This window comes from Otolemur garnettii, unplaced genomic scaffold, assembly GCF_000181295.1.
Source record: "Otolemur garnettii isolate 467f Iridium unplaced genomic scaffold, OtoGar3 scaffold00004, whole genome shotgun sequence".
In the NCBI taxonomy this organism is placed as follows: Eukaryota; Metazoa; Chordata; class Mammalia; order Primates; family Galagidae; genus Otolemur; species Otolemur garnettii.
This window is the reverse complement of record NW_003852399.1, coordinates 26,769,774-26,797,419: the sequence shown is the minus strand read 5'-3', so window position 1 is coordinate 26,797,419 and position 27,646 is coordinate 26,769,774. Positions and strand designations below refer to the sequence as shown.

At 40.8% G+C, this 27,646-nt stretch overlaps 1 protein-coding gene and 1 pseudogene across 3 annotated transcripts in view; one reads left to right on the top strand and one right to left on the bottom strand.

Moving 5' to 3' along the window:
* The window catches only part of VPS13B (vacuolar protein sorting 13 homolog B), a 777,819-nt gene that overhangs the window by 733,719 nt on the left and 16,454 nt on the right, over nucleotides 1-27,646 (top strand). For all 3 annotated transcript variants that reach the window (XM_023517476.1, XM_023517471.1, XM_023517472.1), the window contains exons 53-57: nucleotides 1,987-2,114; nucleotides 2,323-2,522; nucleotides 17,220-17,338; nucleotides 21,980-22,785; nucleotides 27,217-27,393. In XM_023517476.1, coding sequence (XP_023373244.1) covers nucleotides 1,987-2,114; nucleotides 2,323-2,522; nucleotides 17,220-17,338; nucleotides 21,980-22,785; nucleotides 27,217-27,393 — 1,430 coding nt within the window. The remainder of the gene's footprint in view (nucleotides 1-1,986; nucleotides 2,115-2,322; nucleotides 2,523-17,219; nucleotides 17,339-21,979; nucleotides 22,786-27,216; nucleotides 27,394-27,646) is intronic.
* Nucleotides 9,566-9,676, bottom strand: LOC111728073 (annotated as a pseudogene).

Genomic DNA, 27,646 nt, shown 5'->3' with positions numbered 1-27,646 from the left:
CTGGATTTGAACCTGCCACCTTAGGTGTATGTGGCTAGCGCCTTAGCCACTTGGCCACAGGCGCCGAGCCCAAAGATTTTTCAATAATAGCATTTTAAAAAATAAAACAATAATTAAGTAAATGAAGTGAGGAATATATTAACTAGTGTGATGCAAGCATTCGAAATTGTATATGAAATCAACACATTGTACCCCATAAATGCATTAATGTATACCTGATCTATGTTTTTATGATTTAATGAAAAAAAAGGAAAGAAAATATAGCAGCCTAACTTGAATTATCCGTAATGGTAAGGTTCTGTTATCTATACATATCGCTCCTTTCACAATATTTACAAGCTTCTTGATTTTACAAACATTTTTCATTCCTAACATTGTAGAGGAGTGGTTATTCTGTATATTCTGGTTAAGTGTGGTGAGTGTAAGAAGTTTTTTGCAAGCTATATGAACTCAGATCTGAAAAACAAAACTTATTTTAAAAACTGAACAAAAATTGAATCAAAACTTTATTTGGAATTAACTTTAAAATTTTAAGAATTACAGTATAATTTAATCTTACCTGTAAATAATAAGGTAGAGATTAGATTGAAAGTACTATAGTCCAGATCTGGCCTCCAGCTTCCTTGGCTGTCAAAAAGAAATTCTTTGAGGTTGGCTTGCCTAGCTCTTTCCAAATTAGACTGGAGCAGGTGGGGAAATTTGCTGTTAAATCCAAGAACTGTACTCTGAAGATGAATGTACTTCCTGCTGTCCCATCTTCTCATTTCTTTCTTCCTTTCAATCCAACAGTGCACATTTGATGGTGTTATTGATGCACTTTCACCAAATGCTAATGGACATCACTTTGGCATTTGGCAAATATCTTTGGGAAGACTCACAGTGGCAAATGGGATAGATGGCAAATGGGATATTCCTTAGTGCATTATAAACTCCTTTTTTTTTTCTTTTTTTGATTCAGAGTCTCACTTTCTCATCCTTGGTAGAGTGCTGTGGCGTCACAGCTCACAGCAACCTCCAATTCCTGGGCTTAGGCAATTCTCTTGCCTCAGCCTCCCAAGTATCTAGGACTATAGGTGCCTGGCTATTTTTTTGTTTTGCAGTTTGGCTGGGGCCACATTCGAACCTTTCACTCTCGGTATATGGAGCCGGGGCCCTACCCACTTAGCCACAGGCACCACCCTATGAACCCCTTTTAATCAGCATAAACTAAGGGGCACATTTGGCAAATTTATTTCCTTGATTAATTCTGACAATCCATGTAATTTGGACCTGAGAGTGATTTTTTTTTTTTCCTGCTTTGATGTGAAAAACTATTTGGTAGTCTACAGATGTAAATAGGAGAACTTCTCTCTTCATCCTAGAGGGCAGTTTATGCTTACACAAGTGTTTTTCTATCTCCAAATTATACAGCTTTATTCCTGACAGTCAAAATACAGATCCTGTATGTTAAGTACAAAGATCTTGTGAAAACTGACAACGAACATTGTGAGCCTACCTACCTTTAGAATAAAAAAAAGCAAGCACCCAAATTCTCCAGTAGTCTTTCTAAAAGCAAGTCTGTTCCCCCTTTACCAAAATTTGCCAAGTACTTTTGAGGAGGAAGAAGGTAACCTTTCTAAAGAGATTAAGGCACAAGTACATAGAAGGAAAAAAGGAACAGCAAGAAAGATTACTACTACCAGATTAGCTATAGTTCTCTTTGGGTGGTAAAGTTATGGGTTTTTTTCCTTTAAATAACTTTTCATATTTTTGAATATTTTATGATAAATATGCATATGTTAATATCATAAGAAAAGAACAGCAAGTCTATAATTAGTGTATGCCAGTTAATAAATGAGAGGTGGACTCCTTTTTATGGAAAAGATCTCCCCTTTGTTATAAAAGAGACAATGTTTTAGAGTTCCAAATCTAAATAAATCTGTTCCAAAAGAGAGAGCATTCAATTGTTTTAAGCCATTTCTGTCATTTGTTTTGATTCTACTCCAGGGCCATAGTGCTGACATATCAAGAATACTTTGGAGTGACTTATTTAACCCTCTCAGAAGACCCTAATCCTCGACTAATTTTCCACAATAAATGTCCAGTAACAATGCTTATAAAGGAAAATACTAAAGGTATGTTTTATAGTATCGAATTTGGATAATACAAAACTTTCTCATTTTCTGAAGTTTCCTTATTTCATAATTACCTGTAATCCTGTGAAGAATGTTTTAATATGTTATTCAGCCCTCTATAAGAAGTTTTTCTGCCACACTATGTGTAGTAACCCCAAGTCTCTGTCTCTAAGACCTAAGTCTGCATATATTTTCTTTTAAATTTCAGATATTCCAAAGTTTGATGTCTATTGCAAAAAAGTTCCTTCTGAGTGTTCAATTCATCATGAGCTATATCATCAGATTTCCAGTTATCCTGACTGCAAGACCAAAGACTTACTTCCAAGCCTCCTTTTGAGAGTAGAATTGCTGGATGCAATCACAACTGAGTGGAGTGATGCCATTGACATCAACAGTCAGGGAACACAGGTCAGTGAGCCACATGTGTTTCTGCCAAGGCCAAAGAAAAATTTCCTTTTCTATGATTTTGTTAGTTATCTACTTTTAAACATGATTTTCTATATGCTGAACTTTTTTTCTCAGTGTGAAGGAACTTGTATATCCTTTTCTACATGTTTATTAGATTATAATTCTGAAACACAAGTATATTTCTCTGAAGTAGACAACAATTTACTGGAGAAGATTACTTGGTAAAAGCAGACCCATCTTGGATCTAATCTAAGGTCAAAAATGAAGTATAATTGTTCAACTTCTTTTTATAAAAAGTAGTCCAGCTGTCTAAATTCCAGATTTTAGGACAATCATAATACCAGCTAGGGGTTAATTCCCTCTTCCACTAAATTTAAAATACACATATTTATTCAGGGAATATACAAAGTTCTGCAAATATAAATACAATTTAAACAACCAGAGTAGATATGTCCTGATTTGTTTCTGTCTTATTCTGAATGTTAGTGGTTTTATTTTTGTTGAATATAGCACTCAAACCTAGCATTTCCTTTCTACTGTACTTAAATTTTATCATTTATGGGCTCTGCACCCGTAACTCAGTGGCTACGGCGTCAGCCACATACACTGGAGCTGGCCAGTTTGAACCCAGCCCAGGCCTGCCAAACATCAATGGCAACTACAACCAAAAGAAAAAAATAGCTGGGCATTGTGTTGGGTACCTGTAGTCCCAGCTACTTGGGAGGCTGAGATAAAAGAATCATTTAAGCCCAAGAGTTGAAGGTTGCTGTGAGTTGTGATGCCCCAGCACTCTACTGGGCAACATAGTGAAACTGTCTCAAAAAAAAAAAAATTTACCATTATGAGTGTATAATCCACTTAGCATAATGTTTGTTCAAGGTTTGTTCATGTCATAGCATGTAGTCCTTCCCTTTCATGACTAAATAATATTGTGCTATACTTCTTTAAACTTCCTTTACAATCATTAGTTCATTTGGTCTTCACAACAAGCTTATGAAGTAGGTTCTATTATAATGCCTACAAAACACATAATAAAGTTAAAAATAGGCAGGGCACAGTGGCTCATATCTGTCATCCCAGCACTCTGGGAGGCCAAGGCTGGTGGATTACTTGAGCTCAGGAGTTCGAGAACAACCTGAGCAAGACCAAGGCCCAGTCTCTAAATCATAGCCAGGCACTGTGGGCAGCAAGGCAAGAGGACCACTTGAGCCCAAGTTTGAGGTTGCTATGCTGTGAGCTATGATGCCACAGCACTATCAAGGGTGACAAAGTGAGACTCTTTCAAAAATAAAATAAAGTTAAAAATATGTTTATAGGATAAGGGTTATCATTTAATAATCACTTATTTTGTACCAGGCACATTGTGCTAAGCATTTCATGTTCATCCTTTTTTTCTTCTTTTTTCTTTTTTTTTTGTAATAAAGAGAAATTGTATTTAGGAAGAACAAAGAGAATGTTTAGAGCACTTGCAAAGAGAGTTGGAAGTGGGCCCTTCCCATGATGCAGAAATTCACCTTCTTGCTTATCTACCCTTTACAACAGCCACACAAGTTAGGGACCCTCATCTTCATGGTACAGAAGTAGAAAGTGAGACCTCGGAAGTACCTTTCTCTAATTCTCATCTTTTACAAGAGAAGGGCCTGGGATTCTATCCAGCTCAGCCTGGCTGAAGCAGTATGCTGTGCACACTGCTCCCTTACCTGCAATTCCTTGACTGCCCTCTTCCCCAGTCCTCCTGGCACATTCTTTCTCACCTCTCCAGATTTAGTTAAAGCCCCTGTGAAGTATAGAATGAATGATCTGCTAAGAGAAAAATGGAAAGTAGTAGCCACAGACAGGTGAAAGAATGGCTGAGCAACCTGGAGGGTCATAGTCACCCTGGAGACTTGCATTTGTAGTGGCCCCAAATTAGCCCCGGGGGTGCTTTCCCCCTGCAGTTCTCACATGATGAATATTGAAAACCTGCTGGACTCAGGAGACTCTCCCCAGTCTCATCAGTTTACAAAGTAAAGATCGAACGCTTCTCGTGAGTCCCCAAACTCCCCTGCATTGGTTCAAAGATTTTTGAAATCTTGCTTTTACTGTGTATGTGACTAGGGAATTCTTTACAATAGGCATTCTGGCTGCCAAACCCTATTTTGGGGATTCCCATTTACTGTAAATTTCCTCAAACCTTTGTAGTGGAGGTATTTCAAAGCTAAGAGGAGGTGCTCTTTCCAACACCCTTCTCATCTGTGGTCTGGGGACCCAGAAGTCTCAAGTTCCCATTAATCTTTTAGGAGCTGTGTGCCATATGTCCTGCAGACCGTGGTTTACATACTACTCTGGAGGGAGATTTGTTTCAGACCCTCACTGATAATCTTTTCAGTAGTACCCCAGGGCATATAAATCACTGGAGAGCGGAGGGCGCTGTGTCCTCTGATGAAAGGAGCAGCCCTTCTGTAGGAGTAAATTTGTCTTCCAGGAACCCTTGTCTGAGGGATGGGATGTGAAGTTCAAAGCTGACCTAAACAAGCAAAATTAAAACACCATAAAATCCCCATTATGCCGCAAGGAAGAAAACCCCTTCAGCTTTTGTCAGTCTGAGCTACACCCACTGTCTCAGTTTTATAAATAGGACAGCCTCATGTTGTAGAATTCTGAAATGGATTATGTTCTAGAATATGCACAAAATAGTTTTATAATCTCACAGAGTATTCTTTGGACCAATAATTAGCAAGAAGGCCTAATAGCATGTAGGCTACAAAATTCTGACTATGAAGTTGGTAGGGGTTTTGCCATACCATGTCCCTGCCTCACAGCTAGTCAAAGACATCTCATGATTATTTGGCCAGAGGCCTAAGCCTGCCACCTGTAGCTCATATCCATAATTTGATAGTGGGTAGTAGCCTGACTTTAGGTAGAGAAAAATCTTTGGGTTTATAATAAATAAAGGCATAAAAATAAGTTTACACTGGTTATTTTTAGTCATAATTTTGATCCTGTAAGCAAAATAGTTTAGATTCCTGACATAATAAGGTATGGGATTTCAATTTCTGATACTCAAAAATGTGTTTTTGTTAGTTAGACAACATTATTTTGACAATATCAAAACAAAAACATAGTGGTTACCATTTAACTAACAACATTGTGAAACTTGCTTCACTCATTCAATCAACAAATACTTAACTGAGTTTCTAATGTGTCAGATATTACAATTTAGTACTAGGTAGGTACTAGGCCTACCTAAAATATACTGAACAAAAATGATCACAACCCTCCTTGCTCTCAAGGAGTTTACATGTGGAAAAGATAGGTAGTGACTAACCCCACAGATAGTTGTACTATTATAAATGCTTGTAAGAGCTATGAACGAAGGGTACAGTTGTGCTGTTAAGTAGTACAGCACACCAGACTAGTGTGAGGGCCCAGTAGTGTGTGTCTGCAAGAGAGATCTCACATCTATTCCTTGCAGGTGAATCAGGCATTAACTAGACAAGAGAGTAGATTTTTCAAGGCAGAAAGAGCAACGTGTTTGAAGTTTTGATGCTCAGAGTGGGTTGGTTTTTTCAACGAACTTAAGGCCATTGTGGCTGTAGAGCCAGAAGCAGGAAAAAGGGGTGGGAGAGGAGGCTAGTGAGGCAGTTAGACCCCAAACCTGGCCAGACCCTGTGTGTTCCATTTGGTTTTTATGTTAAGAGCCACAAGAAGTCATTGAATTGTTTATAAATAATAATTTCTGAGCCATTGAAAGAGCAAAGAAGAATGAGTAGTTTGATCCTCAAAAAGTGAGTTTAGGAGGTGCCTGTGGCTCAAAGGAGTAGGGCGCCAGCCCTGCCGGAGGTAGCGGGTTCAAACCCAGCCCTGGTCAAAAACTGCAAAAAAAAAAAAAAGTGAGTTTAAATTGTCCCTTTGGGCTCGGCGCCTATAGCTCAACCGGCTAAGACGCCAGCCACATACACCAAAGGTGGCGGGTTCGAATCCAGCCTGGACCCGCCAAACAACAATGATGGCTGCAACCAAAAAATAGCCGGGCGTTGTGGCGGGCACCTGTGGTCTCAGCTGGTTGGGAGCGGAGGCAGGAGACTCGCTTGAGCCCAGGAGTTGGAGGTTGCTGTGAGCTGTAATGCCACGGCAGTCTACCCAGGGGGACAGCTTGAGGGTCTGTCTCAAAAATAAATAAATAAATAAATAAATAAATTGTCCCTTTGCAGGTGAATTCTCTTTATAGAAGATCCAGTAAATTCTCATGAACTTTCACTCTCAGCAGAAGTGTTTGGTGAGACCAATGTCACTACTGTCTCTTCCCAAATTGTTTGAATTTTGGGGAAGTAGGTGGATCATGCTTATATAGCTCTGGACCACTTAAAAGTGCTTTCACACACTTCTCCATTCTCCCACTCATTTGTTCATAAAACTTTTATTGAAGACCTAGCAGGAGGCAATCCCTTTTCCCCAAGTTCAGCATAATTCCTATTTTCTCAAACCTGAGTGACAAATGCAGTAAAGTATAGATAAAGCCTTTGATCACTGCAAAAAATTCTAAGACAGTCAAGGCAGCAATTTTTATAGTTATTTATGGATGAGAGGCTTGAGGCTTAAAGAGTAATAAGCTTGATGGCTTACTACTAAGCCGGATGAGGCTGGAACCTGGATCTGCTCACATGTGGCCCAGTCTTGTTTTTCCTTCACCAGGCTGAAGTCACTGTCTGTCCTCTGAAATCCTGCCCTGGCTACAAATACTGCTGCCTTTTACCTAATTCAAGAGTCTCGTCCATGACTTGTCACCTCAGAAAGCTCCTCATGGAATAGGCAAAGCTGTTCCAGCAGTGACTCTGAGAAAGTTTCTACTTATATAACTCAAAAACTATTCATCTGTAGCAGCCATTCATTCCTCATTGTTTGGTCCTCTGAGACATCAGATTTACTTCCACTTCAATACAGCAACACGGCAATTATTTGAAAGCAGCTTCATCATCTTCTCTAAGCGTTCCCTTATTCAGGCCAAACATTTCTGGTTCCTTGAATCATTCCTTCAGCAAATGCAATTTCCAGACCCATTACCACAGTTACCCTTGCTTGAACACACCAGTGTGTTATGTTCCCTTTTAAAAATCTGGCAGCTGGAATTACACACAGTATTCCAAATGTGGTCTAACCAGCCCTTACCTCCCTATGCTTCCATTAATAAAGTAGAATATTGAGTTATCTTTTTATTAACAAGTTCAGACTGTTTGTTATTATTGAACTTGTGATCAACCACATCCCCTAGGTCTTTTGTCATAAGACTTACTTTACAGTTAACTTTCTGAACCCAATGACAAGACTTTACATTTATCCCCAATAAATTAAGTCTTGTTGCTATTGGCTTAGTCCAGCTTGTTGAAATCACTTTTTAAAGAAAATTCTGATGCTGTCATCTAACATATTAAATATCCCTGGTAGCTTTATGTCATCTATAGATGTGGTGAGCAGGCAGTCTACATGTTCATCTAAGTCATTAATACATCTGTCAAACAGGACCAGTCTGTGGTCTAATGTGGTGAATCACTAGACACTTTCCTAATGCTTAGGTCCAATCAAGCAGTACTATGATCTAGCTCACACTTATTAAATGAGAAAGTGCAACTGAAAGTGCTGTTAAACGCTACTCTATAAGATAGTTCTCACCTATAAGAAGAATATTAAGAGGAACTTTTTTTAAATGCCGCCATGAACCCAGCACACAATGTGTATTTAGCCCATTTGGTGCAGATCACGCAGAGGTAACCCTGAGCACTAATGCTTAAAGTAGCAGGTAGTAATTTTCAGAGATATTTTTAGCCTCCATTCAAGAATTTTTATATAGAAAAAATAGTTGTCAATCCAAGTGAGTATCTGGTTTGTAGAATATGTAATACAGGTATTTTACTTCTTGCTTACTTTACTTTACTCCCCTTCCCCTGTACCCTGGATCAGGGCCAGACAGATACCAACAAGTTGGCACCTACTTGTGAATGTCTGGCAAGTGTCCTGGTCTAGAGTCTCCTGTGTGTTTACAGTTTGTTCTGGCTGAGTCACAACTGTTTCCAAATATACTCAGAAGTAAGTATTTCCCTAAAATGTTTTTCAAAAAGTACACAGAGGGAAAAATTACATCCAGAATCACTGATGTTTTCTTCTCATCCCTATCCAACCTTTTCTATCTTGATCAACTTAGATATTCATCTTCCTTCTTTTCTCTCTGAGAGATTTAATTCATCTCATAGCTGTAGCTACTGTCTATCATCCAATCACTCCCAGATATTGTTATCTGTTCCCCACATCCTTCCGGTCTCCAAATCTATGTTTCCAGTTACCCATTAGACATCTCAGCCTGAAAATCTTACAAGCACTTCAAATTCAACATGTCTGAAACCAAGACAATCATTTTCCATTACCCAAATCCAGCTTCTTCTAGAGTCTCTGCTTCAGTTGATGTCATTACTACTTTCCCAGTACAACACCCTTTAATAATATTAAGATAAATTTTTTTCAAATGCTTTTTTTATCTCAAGCACACCAGAAGTATTATCATTAGTCTCTATCACATGCTTTAAAGGCAGAAGCTACCTGAAGTTCAAGATAAGTGGTCAATGGGATTCATACCGAGGACTGTCTAGCTTCTAAGCCTATCTCCTTCTTAAGAGCATCCAGTGTTATCCTTTTTTCTCTCTTCCCCCACACAAGCAGCAAGTTACCAGATTCTGAAATGTCTCCATAATGTGTCCCTTATCTCTGTGACTGGGGTCTACCTCCAGGCTTTGGTTCATCATCTCTTCCCCAGATGTTAGCAATAGCCCCTTAACAGGTCTCTCTGTCGTCAGCTTCTAACACTCTTGAGTGTCTTCACAACTACCACCAAAGTGATTACTACAGCACAGAATCCAGCTCAGAGAAGGCTGTCTAGTCCACCAGGCCACTTAGAACAGTCCACTACCTGAGACCAAGCAGGTTACATCTTACTCCTGTACTCCCTCTATAGGTTCTTGCCTCCCTTCAAAGTCTAAGTCTTAGAATTCTTCTATATCATAGTTCTGCTACTTAAGAGGCTCAATTTTTTTTAATTTTTTTAAACGTGTGCATGTTGTCAGGCCCAAGGGCCGCTTCCATCCTTATCAAGAGGAGTACTAGTCTTCACTCCTTTCATACAGCACTATCTAAGATACTTGTTTACAGACTACTGATTTGGAGCAAATTTCAAACGTATTCCCTCCTAACACAGGGAAATTACTTATGAAAAATGATTTTTAGCCAAAAGTCTGATGTACAAATATCAATAAAATGACTAATTAGTATATCTTTAGATCAATCTATGCATCATATCAATTCCCTGGACAAGATAAGTGTAATACTATCTTCAACTTAAAGATTCAAAAGTAGGCCAGACACAGTGACTCATGCCTGTAATCCAGCGGTTCTCAACCTATGGGTCCTGACCCCTTTAGACTGTATTAAAGGTTCACACCATTAGGAAAGTTGAGAGCCACTGCTGTAATCCCAGCTTTGTGGGAAACTAAAGCCTAAGAACAGGAATTTTGAGACCAGCCTAGTCTACAGAGCGAGATCCTCATCTCTCAAAAAAAATTTAAAAATTTCTCTTTAAAATATTTCAAAGTAGGAGGGAAAACTATCATTTTTAACAGTAGATAGAATTCATCTGAGATGGAGAAAATTACCTTTAGGAAGCAGTTGTCTGAATAATTTGGATTGTGGAAAGGTAGCCAGGATAGCTAGGAGTAAGAAAAAGTGATGGCCACTTTTCCACTGATGGCAAAATGAATCAGATTGAAGAGAGAGAGCTATGGGAGAGGCCCAGAAAGATGTACCATAATGGGATTGGAGCCCACACGAAGAGAAAATCAGTGAAAACTGGAGAAGAAGACAACTTAAGGACTTTCAGTAATAGGAACTTGACTAAGTGCTGGGATGCTTCATAACCCTGTCTTGATTATACTTGAATCTTCACATATGGCCTTTTAGGGGAAGAAAAAATAATAAGAAAGAGGGGAGACTTTCATGCAAGGCATAGTGGCTCATGCCTGTTATCCTAGCACTGTAGGAGGCGAAGGCAAGTGCATTGCTTGAGCTCAGAAGTTCAAGACCAGCCTAAGCAAGAGTGAGAACCTATCTCTAATGAAAAAAAAAAAGTATTGGATATTGTGGTGGGCACCTATATTCCTAGCTACTTGGAAGGTTGAGGCAGAAGGAAGGTTGAGGCAAGAGGATCACTTGAGCCTAAGAGTTTGAAGTTGCTGTGATGATGAGCTGTGATGATGCCACAGCTTTCGATCCAAAGAGTGAGACTCTGTCTCAAAAAAAAAAAAAAAAAAAGAATACTTTTTGTTATGTCCCATATGTCACTAACTTAGTAAAATTAAGTTTGTAAAATTGTTTAAAATATTGTTTTTTGGATATAAATAATCATTTTACCAAAGTAACCAAATACATAGAAAAACACAATTATATCCAAGTGCTTTTTGTTTGTAATTATAAAACATAGTATACTCAGTGAAAAGCAGTAGTTAGGGTCAAAGCCCCGTGGTATATGTAAGATAGAGTCTTACTGATTAAAGTGTTCTAACACAGATTCAAAGGGCAAAATAGTAAGTGCCTTGTTATATGTTGCCTAGGGCCCCATGCTACTAGTGTGAATTGAAGAAAATGAACAAGAATCAGATGATGGGATTGATCAGGACTGGGCGGGTTTTCTGTGAAAGAAAACAGATGGAAAAAAATCCCATCTTTTTTTCACACACAGAGCAAACAAATCTTCCTCCAAGGTTAGACTGGTTGGAATCAGCTACTATATCACACTTGAAATTGAGTACTTCTGAGTGAAGCTTAGTCTGAGTAAGAGTCCCTTTGGTCTGGAGACCTATGAACTTATCTGCTGCCCTTCTCCCTGCCACTTTATAGGACAGGATAACAGTAATAATCCCCTCCAGTTTGCAGAGGGGAAGAATGAGAGACATACAGTAGCCTCTTGCCCATAGCAATTCTGAAATGTTTCTGGGCATGTATTTTGGAGTCTGTACCCTAGAAGCAAGAGGTGGTTTCTGAACCCTGTTTTTACACTTAGAGTAGCTCTCTTACCAGTGTTTCTGCTGGATCCACCCTCTGACAGATCTTCTTGGCTGCTTGAAACTATATTGAGTCTCAAGCTACCACAGTCTCATTTAGCCCAAGTTCATGAGAGTATTGGGCAGTGGTAATATCTCAGAAACTTGGTGGAATTCTTACCTATTTGATTCCAGGGAATCTATGTGCCAATAACCACTTGCATGGTCTTTTTAAAGACATATTTCTTTGCTGTCTTGCTTCCTTACCTCTCTCTGGATTTAAGAGAGCTTCTATGGGACAGTTATACCCTTGATCTAAATTTTTTTCTAAGTCACTTTAAGAGTTAAGTTTCAACAGTGAGTGTGATGCCTATTGTCAGTCCTAAGGCTGAGTTTTTGTTTTTGTTTTTGTTTTGAGACAGAGTCTCACTATGTCACCCTCAGTAGAGTACCATGGCATCACAACTCACAGCAACCTCAAACTCTTGGGCTTAAGCAATTCTCTTGCCTCAGCCTCCCAAGTACCTGGGACTGTAGGTCCCTACCCCAACGCCCAGCTATTTTGTTGTTGTTGTTGTTGTTGTTATTGTTGTTTTTAGCAGGCCTAGGCTGGTTTTGAACCTGCCAGCCCCAGTATATGTGGCCGGCACCCTAACCACTGAGCTATGAGCACTGAGCCCTAAGGTTGAATATTATTAATCTCTCTTCATATTCAAAGGCTTTCTAATTTTAGCTCTTGCTGTTTAGGATTTTGTCTTAGTCTATTCAAGCTGCTATAACAAAATACCTTAAACTGGGGACCTTATAAACAACAAACACCCTCACAGTTTTGGAGTCTAGGATGTCCAGTATCAACTTACTGTCAGATTTGGTATCTAGTGAGGACCCACTTCCTGGTTCACAGATGGCCATCTTCTCACTGTCATGCATGTGGCAGAAGGGGTGAGGGACCTTCTCAAGCCTTTTTTTAAAGGCTGTAACCATTTCCCAAAAGCCCCACCTCCTAATATCATCACCTCAGAGGGGAGAATTTCAACACATGAATTTTAGGGAAACACAACATTTAGACCATAGCAGATTTTATAATATTTCTAACTTTGCAAAGCTCTGAAAGAGCTTTGAAATAAATGAGAAAGAAAGAATACCTCTATTCCCTCTCGTTTTTAATTCTTCAATTTTAATTCTTCAACTCTTCCCCGAGCTCTTCTTTATAGCACAAAACATCAGTAGTGTGCCAGACACAGGAGACGGCAGCCAACAACACTGCCAACATTTTATTTTCAGACCTCATCTTCGACAGCTGGATTTATTAAGCTTATGATCAACCTCACAAGTAGTCTCGGGCAACGGTTTTACCAAATTTCTTGCCTCTTTAAGACGTGGATGCCCATTATTACAGCTTTCAATATCAATTTCTACTGCCTGACCATTAAGCTGGGGTCTCATGTTCTTGCTAGAACCATATTTCTATGCCCAATATTTATGTTAATATAAGCTAGTTATGCCACCTACTGTAATCCTAGAATTTACTTCTTCGTGCCACATGCCAAGTATCTATCATCCGGGGCTCTGCTCTACATGGTCCCTCAGGGAGCCAGGGTGGTAGGGGCTCCATCATCTTGTATCTACCTCCCTGTGAAAACCCATCCCCAAAACCTAGTACCTTACCAGAATAATGATTAATGACTTCTCATCATTCTAAGGGATTGTTTGGGTGATTTTCTGCATGAGCCTGGGATCATTCATGCAGCTGCATTTAGCTAGAGAGTTGGCTAAGGGACGGGTTCAGTTGGGAAGTCTGGGCATCTCTCACACCACATGATCTTTACTCCTCAAGAAGGCTGGATCAGGTCCTCTCACATGGTACCAAGAAGGCACATCCCAATAAATAAGTTTTACCCATCTTCCTATTTGCTGGTGTCATGTGAGTTGAAGAAAGTCACATAAGCAAGCTCAGTGTGGGGATGGATTCTGGAATGTGCAGTTCATTGATTGTGTAGCCATCTATGACAACTATCTAGAGCAGAAGTCAGAAAAAATTTTCTTTGAGGTCTAGATTATAAATATTTTAAGATTTACAGGCCATAGTTCTCGGTGACAATTTTTCAACTCTGCTTTTAGATATAGACAATATAGAATACATAAATAAGTGAGCATAGCTGTTTTGTTTTCTTTTGTTTTGTTTTTAGACAGAGTCTTGTTCTGTCACTCTGGCTAGAGTAAAGTAATGTTACCATAGCCTAGGTTCAAGTGATTCTCCTGTCTCAGCCTCCCTGGTGTAGTCTCAGCTGAGACTACACCACCATACCTAGCTACCACCATACCTATGCACCACCATACCTAGCTAATTTTTCTATTTTTTTGTAGAGATGGGGTCTTATTCTTACTCAGGGTGGTCTTGAAGACCTGGCCTCAAATAATCCTCCTGCCTTGGCCTCCCAGAGTGCTAAGATTATAGGTGTGAGCCACCACTCCTGACCCTATCATATCCTAATAAAACTTTATCTACAGTAATAGGCAGTGGCCTGGATTTGGTCCACCAGTAAGCTGGAACACAAAGCCTTTATTCAGTCTCTGCATCAGGGGAAGGAAGCTAGCTCTTCATGCTTTGGCTCATAAATGTAATATGTGCCAATTGCCCTTAGCCCATTGGCCAAACTAGTCACAGGCCATACCTAACTGCAGGAGGATGGGAGGATAATCCTGTTCTGTTCCCAGAAGGAAAGGAAAGCTAGACATGGATAAACACTAGAATTATGTACAACAGAAACCACATTGAGAAGATGTCCATTCAACTTATCAGCCTTATCTTTACTGAATACCAGGCACTGGTTATAAGTACTGAAGGAAACAGACACAAAACCATTGTTCCCGTGGAGCTTCCACAGAGACCATTAACATACACTAAAAGGAAGAAGCATTTTATACACCTCTGCCCTGAAACTGTCAGTTATCTTCTCATTATGTCTTTACTTGGCTTTTTCAACAATGAGGCTGTGAGCAACATAGGACAGGATTATATTAATATGTCCCCTGTGCCTGATACCGTGACTAATTCTTTGTAGGTATTCTCTGTTTGTTGAGTAATTGATAAAATATTCAAGCTATCAGGCCAAGATAAGGATTTACCTGGGTTCAAGTGCCTAATTTTTGTGTCACCCATGGTCCTAATTCTCTAATCCTTTCTACTATATAGGCTTAGAGTTGTGAGTTGTTTCTCGAAATGTAAAGAGAGACAAGGATAAACTCAATGGATTAAAGCCTATGTTTCTAACATTCTTAGCAGTGAGTGAAAGGGACATCCAAAAAAAATTGTTTCTAGAGTGTAGGTTTGAGGCCAGGAGAAATACTGTGAAAGTTTGGATTAATTTACTTGCTTTCTAAAGTCCTTTGGGCAGTTAACAGAAAATTTTGACCTACCTGATCTTGATTACCTTAGAGAGTTTGAGATTCCTCATGTCCTAATTAATACCTGAAGGTTACTTTGAGAATGGACAAAACAATTCACGTTTCCCTATTTGCATACTCTTCCCTCCAAAGAGTGCTAAAAACCTGGGGGGGAGAACCTGTGGTCTCGGGGCCATGTGGCCTTCTGGATCTTAGAGTGCAGCCTTTGGACTGAATCCAAATTTTATGTAACTTTATTTTATAAAGTTATATAATCTTATATATAACTTTAATTTTATATCCTTCATTAAAAAGATTTGTTCTGTAAACTTTGGATTCAGCCAAGGGGGCTGCACTTGGGGATCTGGAGGGCCCTATGTGGCCTTGAGGCCTCAAGTTCCCATCCTGGCATGGGTGGTCACTTAGAAAAGAAAATATACATGAGAAGATAAGACCTTAAAAAAGGTTTATACCAAATAAATAATTCCATACATTTTAGCCTAGTAAAAAAGCAATAAGCTTACCTTATATATCATACAAAGAGATGGCTCTTATAAACAGCAATGTTTCTCAAATTTTAGATTCATGAACTGAGCCATTTTTTAAAACACTCATCAAGTTTTAATTTCAAATTTTATCATAGACAAGTTCAATTCTTACCTTGAATAAATACAACAAATTCAAAATAGAGTCTTTTATAAAACAATTCATTTGGAAAACACATTCATCAGAATACACATAATACATGTAACAAATTGACTCCATTCCTGCCCTCAAGAAGTTTACAATCTAGTAATTTAGTCAGACATATAAACAGGTGACTTTAATACAAAACAAAAAAATTCTTAGTCAAATAGAAAAAAGAAATGGTTCAAATGCTTTTACAATGTAGGAGTGGGTGTCAAGCTACAAAGGAAAAGAAAAAGTAAAGAATTACATCATGGAATAGTGTGTCTGCCAAGTCGCACATGTAAGGATACACAGGAGTATTAAAGTCTTGTGTAGGGAAAAGTGAATTCTAGGCCCCAGAACTGGTATGTGGCAGTCAAGGGCCTAAGCTGGTGTAGAGGACCTAGAATGAAAAAGACGGCAGTGAAGGAACCAGGCAGACCCAGAGAGTTTGACAGCTGGGCTGCAGGGGAAGACAAGAAGCAGGAGGTGGAGATGACAGCCAGGTGCTCTGGGTGCTGAAGATATTCAGAAATTCTGAAGGAGTCACTCACAAAGTAAGAAGCCCAGGGATTATGAACTTGCTTCAGATTTGAGCCTGTGACCCTCTCCTGTGGTTCTGGTACCCTTTCATGTGGTCAGCGTTAAAATACATTCATTTTTGTCAAGCAAGCACCTATCTTTGTTCCTTCATCCAGTAATTTCCAGTCTGTCTTCTCTTATTTGCTGCCCTAACAATAATAAAGGGCCCAAACTTGGACTACATTGATATCGCAGAACATGAGAATCAGCATTTCCAAGCATAAGGAGGTTCTTGCCCCTACCCTCAGGTAATCCTGGCTGTGAACATGATGTTCTTGGAGTTGTTTTGCAAATAGTTCTATTTTGTTTTCAAATATTTATCCATTTAAGCAACATTGGTATTTAATACTGAAAAGACATTTGTACTGCTGTCCTGGCACCTGGCTTCTGAGATGAAGCTGTTTTAGGTCTTAGTCTACTTTTCCATGCTAGAAAAATTAATTTCAACTCCAAGCAAATTGACTTATCCAACATTCTTGATGCAAGTACACAAGGGACCTTGGAGGGATTATGACGTATCTTACTGGGGAAGGGGAATTATGTTTTTGTGTCTCCAGTACGAAGGACACCCTGCAAATAGTAAGTCAACACTCAAGAGCTGGAAAGTTTTTTTGCACATTGAACATAAGTCCTGAGTTTTAGGGGTCTTTTTTCCCCCACCAAGATTCATATGCACATGCAGAGTGGGCCCCAGGGTTGGACACCAGCCCATACAGAGTTACTTGCCAATTCCAAAGAAGCAGAGAATGAAGACAGTCATGCCCCATCATCCATCATTGCTTTTCTGTGAATCTTACTGCTGGATATTGAAAAATCTAGATTTGATCATTGCTTAGTTTCTTCATTTAACATCAACTAAATAGCCTGTACACATGGATAGAAAGAAATGTAACCAGGAAGTGTTTGTGGGATTGAATCTGAACTTGAGACATTTGAAGTGGACCACTTCAGTAGTGTCTTTTATTTCTTTTTAATCAGATTTTGAATCTTTTTTTTGCAGGTTGTGTTCCTAACTGGGTTTGGCTATGTGTATGTGGACATCATCCACCAGGGCGGCACAATCTTCATCTCTGTGGCCCCAGAAGGAAAAGCAGGATCTATCTTATCCAATCACAACAGGTAGCTTTAATTATTTTCCCAATAGCAGTATAGTAACCTTTCCTATTATAAAGTTGTAAGCCTACCATTTACCATTCTCTGTCATCTCGAATTAATGTTTAAAGTTTTTGGCTAGTTATTGTGTAATCCATATATAAGGATATGGTTATTAACAGTAAATCATACCTACAATAGATAGTTATATATCATCTTTCTTGGGTACCCCTTCTGTGATAAGTTTAATGAGCATGTTTACAAGCTATACATCTTAGAATTATACCATTATTATTAGCATGAAATGTGAGTTCATGTACCTCTATATACATATAACTTAATAATTAATAATAAAAGTTAGCAATTAGAGCTACATCAAATATAAATACATCTCTTAGAGCCATATTTTCCTCATTTGACCTGAGTGTTGCCATCAGGTTTTAAAAACATGAGGGTCAGCGCAGTGGCTCAAACCAATAATACCAGACTTTGGGAGGCTGAGGCAGGAGGCTCACTTGAGGCCAGGAGTTCAAGACAAGCCTGAGCAGCAACACAGCGAGACTTTGTCTCTACAAAAAAATTTAAAAATGACCCTGGTAATATAGTGGTTGCCTGTAGTTCCACCTACTCAAGAAGCTGAGGCAAGGCTTAGCACCTATAGCTCAGAGGCTAGGGCACCAGCCACATACACCAGAGCTGGCAGGTTTGAATCCATCCCAGGCCTGCCAAACAATGGCAACTACAACCAAAAAATTTAAAAAGCTGGGTGTTGTAGCAGGTGCCTGTAGTCACAGCTGCTTGGGAGGCTGAGACAAGAGAATTGCTTAAGCCTAAGAGTTGGAGGTTGCTGTGAGCTGTGACGCCGTGGCACTCGACCAAGGGCAACAAAGTAAGACTCTGTCTCAAAAAAAAGAAAAACTGAAGCTGAAGCAGGAGGATTCCTTGGACACAAGAGTTAGAGAGTGCCGTGAGCGATGATCATCCCTTTCTTGGAAAAAAAAAAAAGAACCAAGCAAAGAGTTAATATCCTTAAAGTTTAAAAGAACTCATATAATTCAACAGGAATAATATCAACATATCCCTTTTTTTCAAAAACAAAATAAAGGGCAAAAGGTATGAATAGAAGGGGAAATACAAGTAATCAAAGAAATGTAAACTTAAAAAGATATTATTTATGAAATTAACCATGATGATTCATCACATATAGTCACAGTAGAAGTACTAATTGGTACTATTTTCTGGAAAACACTTTAACAATATGCATTAAGAACTTTAAAATCTCTTTGGCTTAGGAATTCTACTTGTAAGAGTTTAAAAAATAAGGAAATAATTAGAGAAGTGGGCAAAGACATATACAGATATTTATCACACTATTAATTATAATGGCAAAATATTCAGAATACAAATGCCCATCAGTAGGGAAATGATTCATAAATGTTATATCTACAAAAAGAGAGGTCTAAAAGAATTTCGATGGGATAGAAAAATGTACATAATATCTAAAATAAAGCAAGCAGTGTATAATATTAAATATATATTTATGATCCTACTTATATAATCTGTACATATGCCCATCAATACATATAATATGCATATACACACAGAAAGCATTTCTAGAAATAAGACTGAAAAGAAAAGAAACAATCAAAATTGTTGATAGATGTGGGGTTCTAAGTGATTGTTTAATAATTTCTGTATTTTAATTTTTATAATAGCATTTATTTATTTATTTTAGAATCAGAAGAATAATAATGTCAACTTTGATACATTTGTGTCAACCTTTCCTTAAAATGTTCCATGCTTGACATGTATGGTTAAGAACTCATTTGTTTGAGGTCTACTAATTTGAATTTAGAACAGATAGAATGTTTTCTTTGCCTAAAAGTGTTTGTAAAAAATTAATAGTATAACAGAATTGGAGCCTAAATTTTAAGTTGTATAGCACAAATTTCAAGCCCATATAACAATTTCAGAAGTATTTTTTCTAAGATGTAAATGTTAATGATGATACAACAACTTATATATTAAGCTGTAGAAAAAAAAAACAGTATAAGGATTTGTTTCTACTTCCTTAATTTGTTTATTCAACAAATATTTTTTAAGCAACATTTTACTAGATCCCAAGTGCTCTTCTAGGAGTGGGATACATCAGTAAATTAAAAAAAAAAATCCCTGCCCTTGAGGAGATTACATTCTCATAAGCATGGAATGTGGTAGGAAAAATAGAGGATAAATGTAATAAAAAGGAAATTCTGTGTCAGAGCAGAAAGTCAGGATTGTGCAGAGGTAAAAACAGAGCCCAGTATGAGGGTGGGAGTGCCTGGGCCTACAGACTGGGAGAATAGAATTTTAAACAAAATGGTGTAGGCTGGCTCAGCGCCTGTGGCTTAAGGGGCTCAGGTGCCAGCCACATATACCTGAGCTGGCGGGTTCAAATCCAGCCTGGGTCTGCCAAACAACAATGACGGCTGAAACCAAAAAATAGCCAGGCTTTGTAGCAGGCGCCTGTAGTTCCAACTACTTGAGAGGCAGAGGCAGGAGACTCGCTTGAGCCCAGGAGTTGGGGGAGGTTGTTGTGAGCTGTGATGCCACAGTACTCTACCCAGGGAGACAGCTTGAGACTCTGTCTCAAAAAAAAAAAAAAGTGATGTAGGTAAGCCTCACCAAGAAGTTGGCATTTGAGCAAACACTTGAAAGCAGCTAGTGGCTAGTAGCATGATTATCTGAGGAAAGAGCTTTCCAGACAGAGGGCATGGCCAGGTGAAAGGTCTGAAAAAGTGTGCCTGGATTGCAAGAGGAGCAGGGAGGGAGGCTGCTGTGGGTGAGGGGTGAAGGTCAAGGAAGCAGTGGGTAAAGTTGGGGAGGTAAAGACTAGAAGGAGAGAGAGGTGATATTTAGGGCTTCATGGGCCTTGGTGAGGGCTTAGCTTTAAATCTAAGTGAAACAAGGACGTCATTAGAGCTTTTTGAACAGAGAAATGACACACCAGGACTTACACTTCTAAAAGATCATTGGCTTTGTTGAAGTCACTATAGAAAAACAAGGGTGAAAAAATGTAGACTGGTTAGATTATTATAGTTACCACTAGAGGCACTGGTGTCTTAAGATTATAGTGGTATCAGTGGAAAAGGTAAGAAATGGTCAGATTTTGGATGTACTTCTGAGGAAAAGCCAGTGGGATTTCCCTGACACTGGATAAGGACTGAAAATAGAAGCATCAAGGATGACTCCAGATTTTTTGTTTTGAGCAACTGGTAGGATGTGGTTGCCATTAACTGAGATGGGAAAGACTATACGTAGCTTTATGGGGGTAAAATCAAGAGTTTGGTGATAGACATTTTATTGAGATGTCATTTAGACACCTAGTCTTGAGCATACAGATAAGTAGCACAAGTCCCAAGACTGCATGCAATCTCCAAGGATGTCAGTACAGAGGGAATGAGAAGAGAACCAGGGGCTTAGCCTTGAGCACCTTGAGTGTAAGAGGCCTGGGAGAGAAGGCAGGGTTTGGCAGGGGTGACTGAGCTCGGGAGACCAGGAGGATAGAGCTGAGAAAAGACAAGTACAGGCTCGGCGCCTATAGCTCAACCAGCTAAGGCGCCAGCCACGTACACCTAAGGTGCCGCCACCTTCAAATCCCCAGCCCGGACCCGCCAAACAACAATGATGGCTGCAACCAAAAAATAGCCGGGCGTTGTGGCGGGCGCCTGTAGTCCCAGCTACTTGGGAGGCGGAGGCAGGAGACTCGCTTGAGCCCAGGAGTTGGAGGTTGCTGTGAGCTGTAATGCCACGGCACTCTGCCCAGGGGGACAGCTTGAGGCTCTGTCTCAAAAAAAAAAAAAAAAAAAAAAAGACAAGTAAGCGTTTCCAACTATGCTGAATGCCACTGTGGCCAAGTCAACAAAATACTGAAAGTTTATCTTTTGACTGAACCAATCAGAAGATTGAACCACTTGATTGGCCAAGTGGAAGTCACTGGTGATCTTGATGAGTCATTTTGCTAGACCAGGAATGAGGGCAACAAAAACTTATGTGGGGCACTCTAGAAAGCAGGAAGGAGAGGGACAGGAAAGGGTGTTGGGGAGGCTGTGTAAAGCGGATGGGAAAAACCAGTGGGGGAGCTAGAGGAGGGGTTTAGAAGATAAGAAGAATGACAGCTTGTGTATAAGCCACTAGTAATGAAGGAAAAGATGATGTAGGAGAGAGCTGAAGTGCCCTAGAAACGTGGTCAGCAGAGGACAGGATGCGGACTTGATGCCACACAGGGCCGCTGTGGTGGCAGGAGTTCCTGCCAAGTTTTCTGCCCACTTAGCTTTCTCAACTGAAGGAGTATCAGTTATTTTATTATCTCTTTCCCTTGTGATCATTATGATAAAGAATTAGCACACAAAGACTAGCGGGATTTTGGAGTAAAAATCTGGTGTTGAGAAGGGAAACGCACGAGAAACATGACAGGAACTTGTAACAGTCCCACTAGCAGCATTTCCCAATACTGTTAATAGTGTGACTGGCTCTGTCCAGACACAATGTATAGAGATTTGAGTTCTTACTTGTTTCTTATAAGAATTAGATGTCCCATCAGGAGATGTTTAATAAGGCACTGTCATATAAGAAAAAAGAAAGAAAGAAAAGGAAGGAGACTAATGTTCTCTTCCCTTTCTCCTCTAGAACTCTGGGGAAGATTGTTACATTTAAAATGTTCATCACACAGTTGAGCCTGGCAGTGTTTGATGACCTAACCCACCACAAAGCATCAGCTGAGCTCCTGAGACTCACTCTGGACCATGTTTTTCTCCACATGGCCCCAGGGGCTGGGCCTCTCCCTGGGGAAGAGCCTGCAGCCGCCCTCTTCAAGCTGTACTGCGTGGAGGTCTACTGCGGGGACCTGCAGCTGGACAACCAGCTCCATAGCAAGTCCAACTTCCACTTTGCTGTCTTGGTCTGCCAGGAGGGAAAAATAGAATCTGTTCAGTGTTCCAAAATGCAGAGTCTCCTGTTATCAAACAGAGATTTAGAAGAATACAAGGAAAACTGTTTCATCAAAGTTTGCATCACCTTATCTGAGGGCAAGAGCTTCTTCTATGATATTAACGAGTTCAGTTTTGAATTAAAACCTGCCCGGTTATATGTGGAAGATACATTTGTGTACTACATCAAAACTTTGTTTGACACTTACCTTCCTAACAGCAAGCTGGCTTCTCCCTCCACGCACCTGTCTGGGGGTACACAAGTGCTACCAGTGCAGGTCAGGCAGCACGCCAGGGCCTTGGTGAACCCTGTGAAGTTGCGGAAACTGGTGATCCACCCAGTGAATCTGCTTGTCAGCATCCACGCTTCCCTCAAGCTGTACATAGCCTCTGACCACACTCCTCTCTCCTTCTCGGTGTTTGAAAGAGGACCTGTCTTCACCACGGCAAGGCAGCTCGTGCATGCCCTGGCAATGCACTATGCCGCTGGGGCTCTTTTTAGAGCAGGTGAGGACACAAGCTCAGGGTGTGTGATGAGCCAAATGACACGCTTTGAGTTAAATTCCTCACTAAAGACATAGGAAGCAGTCAGTGAGAGGTGACACACATGGGCCTCACAGTTAAATAGGACTGGATTTAAACCTAGACCTGCTACTGTTAGATATAGGACCTTGGCCAAGTTATTAAACCTCCCCACATCTCAGTTTCCTCATCTGTAAAATGAATTTTAAGATTTTTGAGAGGATCAGGTGAAAGCATAAGGTACCCCAGTTTTTTTTTTTTTTTTGAAGCAATAGTAGCCATTATATAACTTGGAATTTTAATTCTATTTAGCAAACATTTTTTTTAGCACCTGAGGCACAAGGCCCTTTCTTAGCACACTAGTGCAACCAGAAAAACTAGCCCAGGCCTTCAGTCTAGTCCTATAAGAAATCCAGGTCTGGAGTGTTAGTTTTCTAAACAAACTCAGAGGATTTGTGTGCCTTGTGATCATCATGATAAAGGCATGCACTGTCTATCTAGACAGATCACAGAGAGAAGGCTGTTGATGTCTCAGCCTCTCCACAGACCTGAGCAAAAACAAAAAGCATGACTCTGCTCGGGCCTTACCACTTTCCAGTGCCAAGCAGATGGCTACTCTGTAGGCAAAAGTACTTGGTGGGAGAGGAAAGGCTTTCCTTTGCAGTCTGGCTGGAAAAGTCTGCAAGGGGTGGTTTGACTATGCATGCAAAATTTTGTATGGGGAGAACTGTGCGATAAAGACTGAGTATTGGGGGCTGTGTGGTCTCAGAATACTTTATGGTAATTGGCATCAAAGCATGTGTTCCTGAACCAAGCTCATTCTAAAGCAGCTTCAGTTGCTTCTGGCTTTGGTTGCAATTGGCTCCCGAGAATTCAAGCAAAGAACACCACCCAGAGTTGACCTTGTCGACCCTTTGCCGTAAAGAACATGGAAAGCTTAATTTTGAAAGTTACCAAGGAGAAAACAACCTCTGTGCAACCTTCTATTTACCATTGTACTTGTGGAATGCATTTCTACACGAGATTTAGATGTAGCAGTAGGCCGGGCACAGTGGCTCACGCCTGTAATCCTAGTGCTCTGGGGGGCCAAGGCAGGATGGCTCGTGTTCAGCCTGAGCAAGAGCAAGACCCTGTCTCTATTAAAAATAGAAAAAATTAGACAGGCATTGTATTAAAAATAGAAAAAATTAGCCTGGCATTTTGGGCACCTGTAGTCCTTGCTATTCGGGAGGCCGAGGCAGGAGTATCATTTGAACTCAGGAGTTTGAGGTTGCCATGAGCTAGGCTAAGGCCATGGCACTCTAGCCTAGGCAACAGAATGAGACTTGGTCTCAGAAAAAAAAAAAAGAAAGAAAGAAAGAAAAGATTGTAGCAGTAAATGACCTGGCAGTTATGGCCATGATGGTAAGATTGCCTTTTCTCCATGATGAAACTGACAGAGTTAACGGGGCTATCTGACGAGACTGGGGAGAGGGCCTTGCCAGACCTGTTGTTTGATAGTCCACACAACAATGAAGGAAATATTTCCCTCTTGCTAAGAAATAATGTAAAAATAAGCAGTTATCCTCATTAGTATAGTGGTGAATAAAGGGGAAAAAGGACAAAAATAAGCAGTTAATATTTCAGATTTAATAGACAAATACACTTAGAAACAATTCCAGAAACTTTCCCTTTCAGGCAGCTTTTGCTTTTAACATGAGAAGAAGGCACAGAGGTTACTGAGTTGCCTGTCTGAGGCCTGGGACAGAGTGAGGCTCCCAGGCAGTCTTTGCACTGAGCTGGGGTGTGGGGAGTGCCTTGTGTGTGATGAACTGGTGGGGAAGTTCTGCCTGTGGGACCAAGTGACTATGTTCCTGCGGCCTGTGTGCTCAAGATTATCTCTCTTTGTTTTCTTTTACATTTTTAATGAGCTTTCTTAGAACATTGAATTTGGACTTTTTTGTATTTCACCTAAAGATCCTCTAAGCTGCTTCCCCACCTCACTGTATACCAAGAAAAGGAGTTCTGATCAGAGGTCCAGGTTTTTTTCCTATCACTAAAGATCTGGGGATAATCTGAAGATTATCTGAAGGAAAGCAGTGATTGAAGGAGTGGGACATGGGAAGATGGCCAGAGGCTACCAGGCCCCAGGTAGAGAGAGGTCCTTGAGAGAATGGACTGGCATCCTATAAGGGCTGCTTTCACCCACTTACTTGGGTAGAAATTTTTTCTTGCCTGTGGTGGTTGAAAACACTCTGAGCTCATTTCTAGGGAAGTTGTAGAGTCACCTGGAAGAGGTTTTTTAAAAATAAACAGTAATTAAAAGGAGTGACCCTATTGAAGGAAAGAATGTGGGCTTTGTAATTTCCCGAGGTCCCTCTTCACAGTCAAGTCTCAAATTGATGGGAAGCCAGGCACACTTCCTTTTTCAACAAAATTTTCAAACAAGTAAGTAAAAGATAGATTTTCTTTTGGAGGAAAATAAAGGAGTACCCTTGGATATTTTCTGGCCAGCTCACATGCCACTAAGATGTAGCTCTGGTCCACATCCTACCCTCCTATAAGGCAGTGGCTTCGGGCATCAGTGATCCTGATCCCAGGACCGCAGTTCTCCCCACTTCGTGTGGCCTGGAGGAGAAGGGAGGGGCCCCAGTAGTGGGGTGGGAGCAAGGTGGCAAAGTGGTGGATTCCTGCTCCCTCCCTGAGCCCCTCCAGTAACCCAAATGGACCTGTAGTAGAATGGGCTTTGCTTAGCAGTAACAACTGTTTCTTCATATATGGAATCTTTGGAGAAAAGGGGAATTGAGATGTTTCTAGACCAATCTTCTGCCTTCAGGTAGAAATTTTCGGCCTTTCTAGGCTAATAGGGATCTGTCATTCCTTTACCTTCAGAGAGCCCCCTCCAGAGACAAATAACCCATAACCTGCCATGGTGTCCTTCAGTGGGGTGGGCTTTGGAATCAGGTAAACCTGGGTTGGCAACTCAGCCCACATGTCTAATCAGCCAGGAGATGGGAAGCAATTGGGTTGATTTCTAAGCCTCAGTTTCCTTCTTTTGTTCTGGCTGTGAGACCGTGGGGACAGTAACCCCATGTTAGATCTACCTCTACCTCCGCCACCTCAGTCCGTTCTCTGGGCCAGGCAGCCCCTTAGTCATCAGCTAGCCTGAATTCATTGGCAATGTGATGGTAACAATTCTCTTACACAGTTGCTGTACAAAGTAACTGAATTGAATGCCTGGCACCCATAGGCCTTCCTATTTATAATTATCATCTTCTGGAAATTCTTCTCTCCTTTGACCTAAACTCTAGTGTTATCATGCTAATGTTCCAGAAAAGAGAAGAGAACTCAGAACTTGACTCTATGTACAGGCTGGGTGGGAGAACCCTTTAGGATCTTGGCTGGGCTTCTCTACCCACACCTTCCTGATCCCCTTGGATCAGTGACTTGACTGTGGATCTCTGTCCCAGGACTTAAAGAGCCTGCTGGTGAGGGAGGGAGAGAGGAAGGGCTCTCACACAGTCCTGTCCCCACGGCCTTGCCATTATGGACTCTTGAGTGCTGAGCTAGGGAGGTCACTGGATTCCCGGAGGAAGTTTTTTTTCTGATTCCTCCTGTCCTTGGCCCTGGCCCTTGCCTGCCCCTTCAACCCTCTAGACCTACAGCCCCAAATCCCCATCCTAGGGGGCAGAATACAGGCCACCTCTGCAGAACCCGCACTGCAGCCACATTCCCACGAGGCACTCAGAGCAGGCCAGCTCCTGGCAAGCCTAAGCTTGAACAGGAAACCAGATCCAAGCTACCCTCCTGGGACATTCACAGGGAACACTCCCCTCTCTCTAACCTAATCAGTATGTCCCTGTCACCGATGTTTACACAGCCAAAGCTGGGGTTGAAAGGGAGACATTTGTCTGGCTCTAGCTCTGCTTTAAAGGCAAGCTCTCAACTTGGTAGGATTGAGAGAGCTTAAAAATAACTCCTCCATCCTTGTCAGAAGTTTGCATCCCCTTTGTAACACCCCATTTAGCATCTGGCCTCCTCCCCGGGACCAGGCATCTCCTCCTCATCCCAGTGCTTCCATTGCCCAGGGAGCTCCTACAGACACCTGCAGCCCAGGGAAGCCTGTCCTCGGGCTGTGGTGGGAGTGCATCCTCTGAAAATGGACCCCTTTTAGCAGGAATATGGGAGTCTCCAACAAGGAAATCATATTAAAGCCATTTGTGGGGCCGCCAAAGGATCACTTTGATTTATAAAGTATGAAAGTCTGCCACTTATGAATTCATAGTGAATAAGTTATTTCCCTTAATTTGCTCCAAAGAAGCATATTACATTCTCAATTCCAGTGTGAAAAATGGATTGCAGAGAAAATGGGTCACTTTGTCACAAATGTTGAAAGTGCCATACTTTCGGTAATGGCTTCTCTTTGGTCTGCTGCAGGCTGGGTGGTTGGCTCCCTGGAGATCCTGGGCAGCCCGGCAAGTCTGGTGAGAAGCATCGGGAATGGCATCGCAGACTTCTTCAGGCTTCCATACGAGGGGCTGACCCGGGGCCCCGGAGCCTTCGTAAGCGGAGTCTCCAGAGGGACGACATCATTTGTTAAGCACATTTCCAAAGGTAGCTATTTCAGTTCCTTGCAATCATGCCTTAATTTCATCCCTTTCCTGCCTTGTTCTTGATTTTGAAAGAATGTGTTAAAGTTTGAAATGCATTCAGAGTGCCTGTAGCTTTGTTTGACTTGTTAGCTTGCAGTGAAAGGTTGGATTTGTAACAAAGCTCATACATAACATCTTATGTTTTAAACAGATTGCTTCTTGCCTGTACTATGTGAAAATGTTTCAGAAACTTCAGAATTTTAAACCTCCCACTG